Source organism: Miniopterus schreibersii, assembly GCF_964146895.1.
Source record: "Miniopterus schreibersii genome assembly, chromosome: 12".
Lineage (NCBI taxonomy): Eukaryota > Metazoa > Chordata > Mammalia > Chiroptera > Miniopteridae > Miniopterus > Miniopterus schreibersii.
The window spans coordinates 3,073,723-3,087,920 of NC_138112.1; the positions used below are offsets into that span (position 1 = coordinate 3,073,723).

Consider the following 14,198-nt stretch of genomic DNA (forward strand, 5'->3'; position numbering starts at 1 on the left):
CACCTTGGCGCCAACCAATCAATGGAGACCACAACCCTGAGATGACACACCTGGAAAGCTGCCCCTGGGACCTCCCCTAAGAGCTTCAGGGTTAAAAGCATTCGCTCTCCCTCCTGGAAACATGCCAGTGCCTTTCCCATCACCTTCCCCCGAAACGGGCCCTCCCAGGAATGTTACCATTAGCTTCTTCAGTCCCAAGCTCCAAAAGCCCTTTCCTCTACCTTTATAACTTGTTTCCTAAGCCCATTTCTTCTAGGAATTACTTCTTCCACCTCTGTAATTTTACCAAATAAATACTCTTGCAAATTAAATAAATAAATAAATAAATAAATAAATAAATAAATAAATAAATAAATAAGAAAGAAAGAAACTTAAGAGACATGTCAACCAATTGCAATATATAAATTTTATTTGAATCCTGACTCAAACAACTATAAATATATTGTAAGACAACAGGGAAAATTTGAACAGTGAACAGTTAATGATATTAAGAAATTTATAATTTTTAAGGTGTGATACAATATCAATTAAAAATCTTTTTTAAAAAATGTTTTTATTGATTTCAGGGAGAGGGAGAAACATCAATGAGAAAGGAACATCTATTGGCTGCCTCCTACACGCCCCCGACTGAGGACAGAGCCCTCAACCTGGGCATGCGCCCTGACCAGGAATCAAACCGGTGACCTCCTGGTGCATGGATCGACGCTAAACCCACACTGGCGAGCTAAAAATCTTTTTTTTAATTTATTTTAGAGTGAGAGGAAGAGAGAGAGACAAAAACATCAATTACGTTGTTCCACTTATTCATGCATTCATTGGTTGATTCTTGAACGTGCCCTGAGCAGGGATCAAGCCCACAACCTTGGCTTACTGAGGTGATGCTCTAACCAACTGAGCTACCCAGCCAGGGCTTATAAAAATATTTTTAAAATAATGAATACTTATCTTTAAAAAGAGAGTTGTGCAGCCCTGACCAGTTTGGCTCAGTGGTTAGAGCGTTGGCCCTTGGACTGAAGGGTCCTGGATTCGATTCCAGCCAAGGGTACATACCTCGGTTGCAGGCTCAATCCCGGGCCCCGGTCAGGGCAAGTGTGGGAGGAAACCAATTGATGTGTCTCTCTCACATTGATGTTTCTCTCTCTCTCCCTCCCCTTCCACTCTGAAAAGCAATGGAAAAAATATCTTCAGATGAGGATTTAAAAAAAAAAAGTTGTACAGCTTCAAATCTTTCTACAGTCTCTCATACTAAAGATGATCTCTCAATTACTTTATGTTAAATTCTAAATGAGTGGTTTGGGGTAGACATGTCCTCAATCTCAAACTGTGCTACCTTTTGCATGTTGTAATAAAGGGTAATCGATTTATTAACTATCCCCAGGATCAAACTCACAATTTCAAGTGTTGGATGTCAATTATATAAATATCTCTTTTAAAATCAACTGTTCTGCCCTAGCCAGTTTGGCTCTGTGGTTAAAGTGTCAGCCCAAGGACTGAAGGGTCCTGGGTTCAATTCCTAGGGGCATGTACCTTGGTTGTAGGCTCATCCAGGGCCTGGTCGAGGTTAAGTGTGAGAGGCAACCAATCGATGTATCTCTCTCACATCGATGTTTCTCTCTCTCTTTCTCTCTCCCCTCGCCTTCCACTCTCTCTGAAAAGAAATGAAAAAATATCCTCGAGTGAGGATTAAAAAAAATATATTAAAATCAACTGTTCTAATGTTGTTATACAAATGGGGTTTCATGACTTGAGAAGAAAAATTCCAAAGGCATCAATATCATATATGGATTCAAAAAACACTAAACAGCCAAAAACTAAAATTACATAAATAAAATTTTTAATTAAGCCCTGGCCAGTGTGGCTCAGCCTGAGCACCAAATGGTCTTGGGTTTGATTCCTGGTCAAAGGAGTGTACCTGGGTTGCAAGTTGGATCCCTGGCCCTGATAGGGGCATGTGTGGGAGGCAACCAATTGATGTCTGTCTGTCTCTCTCTCTCTCCCTCCCCCCACCCACGGCCCTCCCTTCCTCTCTCTCTAAAAATCAATGGAAAAAGTACCAGGTAAGGATTAACAAAAAATAACAAGTTTTTTAATTGAGAAATTATTTTTCCACTCTTACATTCATGAAAAAAAATTATCCAAATTCTTCACAAGCATTACCATCATTATCTCCAGGTCCAGGTCTAGCAGTTTTCTAGAACTTTTATATAAAACATGTACATATAAGTTTTAAAATACTTTAAGAATCAATTTGACTATTTGTGCTACACTCCTGAAAGTTTATATATTCCAATTAACAAAAACTTTTCTTCTTAATATTCTCATCAGGAAAATGGAGGAATTCTCATATATTTGGGATAACCTCACATTGGTTTTTCCTTTTCCCAACACTTAAGTAAATCAGAAGTAGTGTTCTAAATTTGCAAAGAACCACGTTGATATAACAGAAAAAACAAATGACTGAGAGTGAGAAGATCTGGATTCTAGTTTTTATTCTCCTATTTACTAACTGTCTGACCTAAAGTAACTCAACTTCTCTTAGCCTCATCTAATGGAGCATCATCTAACTACCTAACAAGCCATTATGAGGGCCAAATGAATATAATGAAACCATAAGCCAAAGCACTACACAACTTATATAACATGCACTCACAATGCAAAATAGTATCATTACTACTAATAAACTTGACAAGAAATGCATTTCAATAAAAAAATTATGTCACTTCAAGACAACAGATTTTTACCTTTATGGGTTTATCAACATTTTGATATTCAAACAATGGACACAGACTCCTACAAAATTTTACTTATAATTTCAGGGAATTCAGAGATCCTCTAGAGTAGTAATTCTCAAATGGCCCATAGAGAATCACCTTATGCAATGAGAAATAGTACTAATAAATGAAAGCATATAATCCTTGGAAGCACCCTACACACACACACACACACACACACACACACACACACACACACACACACACACACACACACACACACACACACACACCCCATCCCCCTCAAAGGCTGAAAACCACAGTCCTAGGAAGTTATGGTCCCTTACCTTAGAACTTTATGAGATTCTGAAGGAATAAGTCCCTATGTTTTGTTTACTGTTGTTGATTTTAAAATGTGTTTACTGATATTTAGAGCAAGAGGGAAGGGAGAAGGAAAGAGAAAGAAAGAAACATCAGATTGGCTGCTTCCTGCAGGTCCCTTTCTGGGGATCGAGCCCATAACCTGGGCATGTGCCCTGACCTGGAATTAAATCCGAGACCTCTTGGTGAATGGGACGATGCTCAACCAACTTAGCCACACCAGCTAGGGCATAAGTCGCTGTTAAGTAAGGATACTAAGAACAGCACAACTTAAACACATGAAATCAAACGTCTATCTAGACAAAGTACTGCTCAGATTGAACTTTCAGACCAATATAAATATGCTGATTAAATACAAAGCCCATATCTAAAATACCTAATAATAACAATTCTATTAGAAACAATGTTGTAGGTTTCAGGGTAGTTCTTCAGCAGCTGTAATTAAAAATGCCTCCATAACACACAGAATTTAGGCAAAAATTAACATCAAAGGCAACATAAAAGGAAAAAAGGAACAGAACGCAACCTGTAACCAGAAAGGTGTATGCTATGGAAAGGGGCAATTCATCCACTTTGTTTTATTGGGAATTTCATTTTAGCACTATTATTATAAGAATTAACTAAATAATTATTTATTGAATGCCTACTATGTACACAACATGCTCTCTGAGAATACTAAGAGGAACCAGATTGGTATTCTTCTCTCATCTTTATAAAGTTTTTAAAATTTATTTATTTTAAATTTTATTATTATTTTTAATCCTCACTTAAGGATACTTTATTGATTTTAGAGAGAGAAGAACATCATCGATTGGTTGCCTCCCAAACACGCCCTGACAGGGGATCGAACCCCCAACCTTTTGGTGTATGGGAGGACACTCCAACCAACTGAACCACTCAGCCAGGGCGATAAAATTTTTAAATTAAAATTTTCTAAAAAGTTTTTCATAGCTATGTATGGTGACAGATGTTAATTAGATTTGTGATCATTTCCCAACATATACAAATATTGAATCATTATGTTGTATACCAGGAACTAGTATGTTATACCTCAGTTATATCTCAATGAAGAAAATGAGCCTACTAGGCACTAGAGAAACATAAACTGTAATTCTAGATAGGCAGACTGTCAAGTAATGTGCTATGTGAATTCAGAGGAGGAAGAGATTACTTCTAACCAGTAAGATCAGGGATGACTTGATAGAAGAAATGACAGAAGAAATAGCATTTAAATTACTGCCCAGTCGGGCATGGCTCAGCGGTTGAGCGTCGACCTAGGATCCAGGCGATCGGGGTTCGATTCCCCGTCAGGGCACATGCCCAGGTTGTGGGCTTGATCCCCAGTCGAGGTCATGCAGGAGGCGGTTGATCAGTGACTCTCATCATTGATGTTTATATCTCTCTCTCTCCCTCTCTGAAATCAATAAAGATGTATTTTTTAAAAAAATTATGCTTTGATGAACTGGGGTGTGTGAGTATATAAAGATGAAGAAACAGTAGGGCAAAATAGTAGGTCCCAACCAGGAAAACTCTGAGACTCTCTTTGGGTCATTCCATTATCCAGTTATAAGCAAAATAAGGCTCACAAAGCAGGACCAACGTGCACCACACTAAGGATGGCTTTAAACCTTGAAACACCCAAGACACCACACACCACAATTACAGGGTCTATGAAGCTGACAGTTTTCTATTCACTGTGTTATGCATGGCTGGGAGGTATGTTCCCCTCTAAACAAGATAAATTTAACCTATCCTGAATTAACATTCATCATGAAATGCTTTGAATAAAGCTCCTCTTCATATAAATGTTCACTGATGTTTAACAATTATTAAAATATAGTATACAGTATAAAAAATATATAGTACACACTAAAAGGTAAATTTTCCTACTATAATTTGATCTGATTTTCTTTGTGGAAGACTAAGTATGATTCTCATAGTTTTACTTATTGTTTACATTTTGGGAAAAGAGCACCTACACTTATAAGGAACTTTCAAGAGCCCCTGAATGTTTTATAGATGTAAAACCCCAAGCCCCAGAAGCTAAACAATCTCTCTAGGACTGTTTAAAAAAAAAATCCTCCATTAAGTTGAGCTTTGTCAAATAACCTTTCTCTTAATAATATTTACAATGATTTGTGTATACTGCCCTTTGTTTTTTGATTAAATAACAACTCTCTCCTACCCAGATTTAACTACACGGATCAGAAAGTTCCTTGCGTAAAGAAATATGGAGAATTGGGTTTCTGTTCTGCCTCAGCCACTAATTATGTGACCCTGAATAAGTCACTTAATTGCTTCTTGAAATATCCCTAGAGATTAGCTTATTTCTACACTTATAAGGAACTTTAACTTTATAAGGAAATCTAACGTGCCTGTGCATCTTTAACATTCTATAAGTCTAAGTATTTGAAAACTTTACAGCAATGGAAAATGTACAGTACCTCCACTTCACACCCACTGCTCTAGTAGTAACTACTCTGGAACAGTATTTACATTAATGGTAAGCTGCTAGAAGGCAAATTGCCTAACCAAAACAAACCATGTGTATATTGTATATATGTGTGAGGCAGAGATAGCTGTCTCTCATCCCTTCACCCCAATCATGACAGAGGCCCAAGAATAACAGGTAGTAATTCAGCAAAAACACATGCACAACTCCCTAAGAAAAATGTCAAGGACATCCTCCAACCCCTAACTGCTTTAGTATTCCTCACTTCCAGAATTAAGTAGTCACTTTCCCCTTCATAATTCATGATCATATTAAGGACAGTTTCTACAACTGTCACAGAGGACCATTTTGTCTTTCCTGTTTGCATGAAGTAATTACAGATAAAATCAGAGGGAAGATTAAAATAAAATCCAGACCATATACAAAACCTAAAACTTGAAAAGTTACTCAGTGAGAGTTTTAAGCTCATCACAAGTTTCTGTTCTAAAACAAAAGTTTGTAGAGAATAAAAATAAAAGGACATCATTCTTAGCTTCTGCAGTGAACTTCCATTTGAAGAATAAATTAATGGCAAATCAGTAGAAACTCAAGAAAATCATTTTCACTTATTGCTGTCCTCTCAAACAATAAAAAAGATATATAAAGAATACAATAGCTGTGTAGTTGCTGTATTGTATATGAAAAAGAGGGGGAAAAGCAATAATAATCCTCTAATTGGAAACAGTTATTACTGTGCAGGATTTCAGTTTCTCCTCCATCATGTGTAGGTCATTTATACAAACTCAAACCTAGCTTTCTAATAACTAATAACGTTTGGGAACCGAACTTAATGTGATCACTTATATTTAATGTGGACACTACGGTTACGTTTACTCATCACCTATACTTAATAAGAAAACAAAGCACTCTGTAGAAAAGCAAAGATTTACAGATTGGTGTTTCTGTGAGACTTAATATCAAGTTTGTTAAGAAAAACAACTGACTATAAAGATAGTTGACAAATGTTAAGAAAATAAGAACATGTCCTGATTAATTTGCAGAAAACTAGGAAAAAAAAAAAAATCAAAAGATACCCTTTTTATACTTTTTTTTTTTTAATCCTCACTGGAGAATATTTTTGCATTGCTTTTCGGGGGCAGGGCGGGGGAGGGGGCCTGATGTAAGAGAGACACACTGATTGGTTGCCTCCCACACGCACCCCCATGGGGGCTGGGGATGGAGCCTGCAACGCAGGTCTGTGCCCTTGACTGGAATGGAACCCGGGACCCTTCAGTCCAAGGCCAGTGCTCTAAGCACTGAGCCAAATTGGCCAGGGCTAAACTTCTTTTTTTTATAAAAAGGACATCAGAAGCCATTTGCTTTTGCATTTGTTCATTTATTTCTCTACTAGGACTTCACAGTGTAGAATATTTCGTACTAATTTCAGTGACTAAAGCCGAAGGACATCTATTTTTCATAAAGTAACTGATTTCAACAACTCACTCTGAAATGCATTAAAAAAAGATGTATAGAGGAATGGATGAATGATTAGATGTGTGATAAAAACAAGTATAGTGAAATGTTAATTATAGAATCTAGCTGGTGGTTATATGGGTGTTCACTATAAAGTCCAACTTTTCTAGGTGTTTAAAAATTTTAAATAAAATGTTGGAGGGGGAAAAAATCAATTTTCAGAAGTTTTGAGACAAGTTTTAGATCCAAAAAAATTTTATGTCACCTTATTTGGCTGGACATTTTTACCATCCAGGGATATCTCTGTAAAGGAACAGGGCCCAAAAACATTACACAGAAATAATACTTGATATCTTAAGATTCAACTGAGCAAAATGTACCAAGACACTATTCTTCAGGAGACACCCCTGTGGATATCCAGATCAAACCAAATCCCAAATAACTCAGATATATGCATATTTAAACATTACACAACTGTGTGTGTGTGTGTGTGTGTGTGTGTGTGTGTGTATGCACATGTCCAAATAACATGCAGATTTTATGTTTATCACTCAACACCTAGAACTTTACCATCCCTTGGTTATCAATGAATTAAAAATATAGCAGGTCACCAAATAACATTGTTTCATTCAAGATCGTTTCATTAAAATGATGAGATATTAATGCCTGTTTATATCAATGAGCCTACAGTAAAACTGGTTTTGTTACATGTCATTTCACTTACAGTCCCATAATCTATTGATGACATTAAGTGAGGAGTTACAGTACTAGGTTCCAAGAACTTTCCAACATCTTTTTGTGAAGATTATCTGTATTTGGTTTATATAATGCAAAGCTTTAATTTTGCTATTAAAATTATAATAAGCTCTAAAATGCACTACAAATACAACCAGGATGTAAAAGGAAAAGAAGTTTTAAAATCACTATCCAAATACTGAGCCTCCTAGTGGGAATGAAAAGAGATTTTGGAAATTTTATGCCCAACATTAGAGTTTTATGAGGCAAACCTCCTTGATGCAATTTATATGCCTAAAGCTGAAAAAAATGTTTCGGTGTTTAAAAGCCCAAGCGCGAATCCCCCATCCAAGTCCTCAACTAAAAGGTGGTGAATGGAACTTAGTATGATTGGCACCAGCTTACAGTGTCATCTCTCCAGTGGGTAGAAAGATCCTTTAAATCAATCTACTAACAGAAAGAAAAAGAAAAAACTTCCTACAAAAGACTGAGGACATAAAGCGCACTAAAAAATAAACTCCTAAGTCATTTGCAACCAAAGAATTTCTCCTACTTCATAAATATCGACAAATCGTAGTGACAGAGCAAGATTTAGTGGAGTCAGCACTACGTTTTGTCCCACCCCACCCACATTAACTTTTCCTATCTCTGCAATGGGTGAGAACACAGATAATGTATCTGAAGGCAACTAACAGGCCCGAGTACAAACCCTCCGCCCTCCGTGCCACCCCCCGTCGGCTTCGCCTGAGAGCAGCCTCCTCCGGGCCCGAAAGCCTGCGTCCCCCGCGTCCCCGACGCTCTCCGCACTCGCAAGCTCACTGACGAATGGATACCCCCGGGTTCTGCAGAAGTCGTAGACGCCTCCGGGAACCGCGGAGGAGCGTCAGGAGCTGCTCCCTGCTGCCCGGGCCTCCTGGCCAACTTTCCTCTATTTCCCCCTTCCGGACGAACAAAAGGCGTCCCGGGCGCCGGGGGACGCGGGCCGGAGCCTCCCCGCCTCCCCGACACCGCGCCCGGGAGGCGAGCCCGCGACGGCGCGGAGGGGACGCCCGGAGGTCCCGCCTGCTGAGCCCGGGTCCCCCCACAACAGGCGGGACTCGGGCGCGGACGGCCGCGGCGTGGGGTCCGAGGGACACCTCTACACGCTCTCGCAGCGCAAAGCCCCGGGGCCCAGGGCCCGGCGGCGGCAGAGGGCGCCCAGCTCTGGGGGAGCGTGTGGGCTCTGCGACGGAGACCCCACGTCAGGCCCCGCGGTGTCCGGGAGGCCGGGCGCGGGGCTGCTCCCGAGCCCGGGGAAGGCCGGCGCCAGGCCCGGGAGGGGCTGCCCTGGCCGCGGCGCAGGCCGCCGGAGGGCGGGGGCGCGGCCGGCTCGGACCTTACCATGCTGAGGGCGGTGGCGGCGCGCTCGCGCTCGGCTCCGGGGCTGGGGCTGGGTCGGGGGAAGGGGCACCGGCCGCTCCGGACCTGCTGCCCCTGACAGGAGCCGCCGCCGCTTTCCCTCTTGCCAAGATGGCGGCCCTGAGCCACGTCTCCAACCGGAAACGGCGCGGGTCAAAGGGCGGAGGGCGGGGCGACGCGGGGCAGGGACGTGGTGCCTAGAGGGCGGCGGGGAGGCGGGGCGCGGCGCGGCGCGGGGCGGCGCGGGGGGCGGTGCGGGGCGGCGCGGGGCGGCGGGGCCGGGACCTCGGGCCGCAGCGCCCTCGCTCTCTCGGCGCCCTGCTCTGCTCTGTGACACCCCTTGGAGTTGGCAGGCTCTCACAACCGCCATATCATTCCATGTACAGAATAACCTGGGGTGCCTGAGGGACTAGTACCCAGAGTATATAAAGAACTGTTACAGTTCAACCATAAAGACGCAGAATCCAGTTTTATTTCTTTTCTAATCCTCGCCCAAGGACATTTTCTCCATTGCTTTTCAGACAGTGGAGGGGAGAGAGAGACATCTGGGGACTGAGCCTGCACCAAAGTACACGCCCTAGGCCGGCCTCGAACCCCAGACCCTCCGGGTTTGGGGCCATTGCTCTAACCGCTAAACCAAACCGGGGAGGGAAAGAACCCACCTTTAAAATGGGCAAAGGAGACGTTTACCCACAGGACGTACATATGGCCGATAAGCACATAAAGGATTCTCAGCATCCTTAGGGAAATGCAAGTCAAAATCCCAATGAGAGGCCGCTTCTCACCCCTGGGAGGGCTAAGATAAGGGTGAGAATGTGGAGAGACAGGCCTCACACAGGGCTGGGGATGCAGGATAGGTACCCCACGACCCAGCAATTCCGCTCCTTGGTATATATACCCCCCAAAATTAAAAACATGTCCACACAAAAAAAGTGTGCACTAATGTTTATAAAAGCATTATTCATAATAGCCAAAAATAAGAAACAATCCAAATGTCCATAATAAGTGAACAAATGACCAAATGTTATCCATGGACTGTTAGTCATAAAGAGGAGTAAAGTGCTGATACGTTTGCAACAGGGATGAACCCTGGAAAGATTGTGTCAGCCCTGACCAGGGCCGGGGATCAAGCCTGCAGCTGAGGTACATGCCGGTGGCTGGGATCGAACCTCGGGCCCTTCAGTACCTAGGCTGACGCTCCATCCGCTGAGCCAAACCCACCGGGGCAAGTGCTTATTATTATTATTATTATTATTATTATTATTATTATTATTGATTGATTGATTGATTGATTTGAGAAAGAGAAAAAAACACACATTAATTTGTTGTTCCACTTGTTTATGCATTCACTGGTGGATTCTTTTTTTAAAAAAAAAAAGTTTATTCATTTCAGAGAGATGAAGGGACAGGGAGAGGTAGAAACATCAATGATTGGTCATTGATTGGTTGGCCTCCTGCACACCCTCTACTGGGGATCAAGCCCGAAACCCAGGTATGCGCCCTGACCGGGAACTGAACCGTGATCTCCTGGTTCACAGGCTGACACTCAACCACTGAGCCATGCCCATGGTTGTATGGGCCCTGACTGAGGATCAAACCCACAACATTGGCGTATGGGAACAACACGCTAACCAACTGAGCTACCTAGCCAGGGCATGAGTATTCATTTTGTGTCGGGTCCTTTCCACATGTTATCTCTTATCCTTTACAACAATCCAGATATCAAAGAAGTTAAACACTTGCCCAGACTCACGCAGCCAGTAAGGGACAGAACCAGGATTCAAACCTGGCTGTCTCATTATGACATACCTGCCTCTCTATATGTCCTGTGTACCCTTAATGTTTATTGAGCACTTACAGTGTACTAGGCATTACCCTAAATTCTTCACCCAGATTATCTCATTTAATCCTCACAGGAATTCTTGGAGATAAGAACCATTAATATCTTTATTTTACAGGTGGGGAAACCAAGGTACAAGATGAACAAGTTATTAATTTTTTTAAAAAAAGTAAAAAACACCTGGCCGGAGTGGCTTAGTTGGTTGAGTGTCATTCTGTGCACCAGAACATTGCTGGTTCAATTCCCAGTGAGGGCACATACCTGGTTTTCAGGTTTGGTCCCCAGTCAGGGTGTATATAGAAGACAACTGATCAATGTTTCTCTTCCACATCTCTTTCTCTCTCTTTCTCTCTCTCTCTCTCTCTCTCTCTCTCTCTCTCTCTCTCTCTCTCCCCCCTCCCTCCCTTCTCTCCCCCCCTACCTCTCTACCTCTCTTTAAGCATGTTCTCAGGTGAGGATTAAAAATAATAATAATAATAAGCCCTGGCTGGTGTGGTTCAGTTGGTTGGGCGTGGTCCTGTGCACTGAAAGGTTGGTGATAGGGAGCATTTGGGAGGCAGTAGATTGCTCTTGCATTGATGTTTTTCTCTCCCTCTCCCTTCTTCTCTCTCTAAACATAAATTAAAATATTTTAAATTACTTTTTAAAAATAAGTAAATAAATAAAGTAAAAATGGAATTATTGTTTTATTGTATAGGCTTCTGGGGCCTTCAATGTGGACCACCAAAGCTCTCAAAGACCAATTGATACTGATTCTTTGGGAATATGACATTAGCTGAATTAAATTATGTAAGAAAAGCACCCCTGCATGTTTTGTGAGGAGTACCCTAGAGGCAGTATGTCATAATGGTTAAAAGCAGAGACTTGGGAATTAGACTGACATGTGTTTGACTCCCATTTTGGGAACTTGCTAGCTGAGTGACTTTAGGCAAGTTCCTTTAATTCTTCTAAGCCTCAATTACCTAATTTATAAATTGGAAGCAACATCTATCTCATAAAGTTGAGAAGTAGATAATATATTAATAGATAAGATTATGAAACCAGACAACAATGGGTTTGGGCTGCTTATCACCACTTGATCGAATTAAGCAGAGACAGGGTTGAATTGTATATGAGCATTTATTCCAATATTGCCAGCAAATTAGGAGAACAGTCATGGTCATCCAAGAAAATCTGCTTTGATGCCCCTCCCCATAAGCCAGCTTCTTATATTGGGTAGAAGGACAAAGATTACATGGGAAAGTAGGAATTACAGGCATGGGGAAGTAGGCAAGGTGAGCTGGGGGTTGCAAAAGGTGGGTGCCTCCAGGACTCCAGGTGGGCACCTCGGGGACCAGACTACAGGCAATGCGGGCTGGGGGTAGCAAAGGGTGGGTGTCTTGGGAATTCCATTGTTTCAGGAACAGGCTGTTAATCTTCCCATGTTGATGAAAGAAGTATGGGCCAAATTCCCAGGGTAATTCCCACATCCCGGGGCGTACAACTCCCAGCCAGGTTAGAAAGTGCTTTTTCTAATTTGAACAGAACAATCACAGTTAACAGAACATGATTAATGTTTCTTATAACTATAGCTAACAATCACCATTAACAGAGCATGATCAACATCTCTGCCCCTAACAATTATGTAGTCTAAGTGCTCCTACATAGAAAGTGCTCAACAATACATATCCATTATTATTAGCAGTAACAAATGACAAAACAACTTAAAATGTTTTTCAGTTCCATTTTTAAACAGAAGTCTCAGAAGAGGTGTCTCTGGTTTTCCTTTAATTTTTTTTTCTTTTTGGCTCAGTGGTTGAGCATGGACCAAGGATCCATGAAATTGAGGTTCCATTCCCAGTCAGGGCACAGGCCCCAGTTGCCGGCTTGATCCCCAGTTGGGGGCGTGCAGGAGGCAGCCAATCAATGATGACTCTCTCATCATTGATGTTTCTATCTCTCTTTCTCCCTCTCCCTTCCTCTCTCGGAAATCAATAAAGATATATTAATAATAATAATAATAAAAATAAAATAAATTAAAAAAAATTTATTGACTTGAGAGAGAGAAACATCGATCTTGTTTTCCACTTATTTATGCATTCATTGGTTGTTCCTTGTATGTGTCCTGGACACTTTTGACACCTTCCTCTGGCAGGTTTTCAGGGTCAAATTTCCAATATTCTTTTTTAAAAAAAATATGTTTTTATTGAGTTTAGAGAGAGGAGGGGAGAGGGAGAGAGAGAGAAACATCAATGATGAGAGTCACTGATGGGCTGCCTCCTGCACACCCCCTACTGGGAATTGAACAGGAATCCAGGGCACATGCCCTGATGAGGAATCAAACTGTGATCTCCTAGTTCATGGCTTGATGCTCAAATACTGAGCCACACTAGCCTGGTTCCAATATTCTTTTCTTTGTTTCTCTCTCTCTGACTCCCAAAAGTAACTATGTCTGTAGTTTTGAAATATTTGTTCCATACATCTTCATTCACTCATTCCTTCATTCATCCACCCAACGAGTATTTTTAAAGCACCTAATTTATGCAGTGCACTGATGCTATTGTTAGGGGCAGAGATATTGATCATGCTCTGTTAATGGTGATTGTTAGCTATAGTTATAAGAAATATTAATCATGTTCTGTTAACTGTGATTGTTCTGTTCAAATTAGAAAAAGCACTTTCTAACCTGGCTGGGAGTTGTACGCCCTGGGATGCGGAATTACCCTAGGAATGCGGTCCATTCTCCTTTTCCGTGAGCTGCCTATCATCATAGAAAGATTAACAGCTGTGTTCCTGAAATGATGGAATCCCAGAGGCACCTGCCCTTTACGAGCCCTTTGTGACCCCCCCAGCCCACCTTGCCTACTTCCCTATGCCTGTAATTCTTATTTTCTCATGTAATCTTTGTCCTACCCAATATAAGCAGCTGGCTTATGGGGGGGGGCAGCAGAGCTGATTTTCTTAGATGACCATGACTGCTCTCCCATACTGCTGGCAATATTGGAATAAGTGCTCATATCTGATTCAACCCTGCCTCTGCCTAATTGGCTCAAGTGGTGACAAGCAGCCTTGAGCCATTGTTGTCCAATTTCACTATTGAAGACCTTAAAATTATTTAGACACAGACTTCACCCTAAAGAAGCTCAGTCTTCTTTAGCAAATAAAAATGTTGACACCAGGTTAAATTGGAATCTCAGATAAATAATGAATCATTTGTTAACATAAGTATGTCCCATGCAATGGGCTACTG

The 14,198-nt window shown here is 41.6% G+C and overlaps 1 protein-coding gene across 2 annotated transcripts in view; it reads right to left on the bottom strand.

Annotated features, from left to right (window-relative positions):
* The window catches only part of ARCN1 (archain 1), a 29,894-nt gene extending 20,635 nt beyond the window's left edge, over nt 1-9,259 (bottom strand). The window contains exon 1 of one of the 2 annotated variants that reach the window (XM_081154325.1): nt 9,112-9,259. In XM_081154325.1, the coding sequence (XP_081010451.1) occupies nt 9,112-9,114 (3 nt within the window). In that variant the 5' untranslated portion in view covers nt 9,115-9,259. The remainder of the gene's footprint in view (nt 1-9,111) is intronic. The other variant, XM_081154326.1, reaches the window with a different exon arrangement.
* Nucleotides 9,260-14,198: the final 4,939 nt, after the last annotated feature.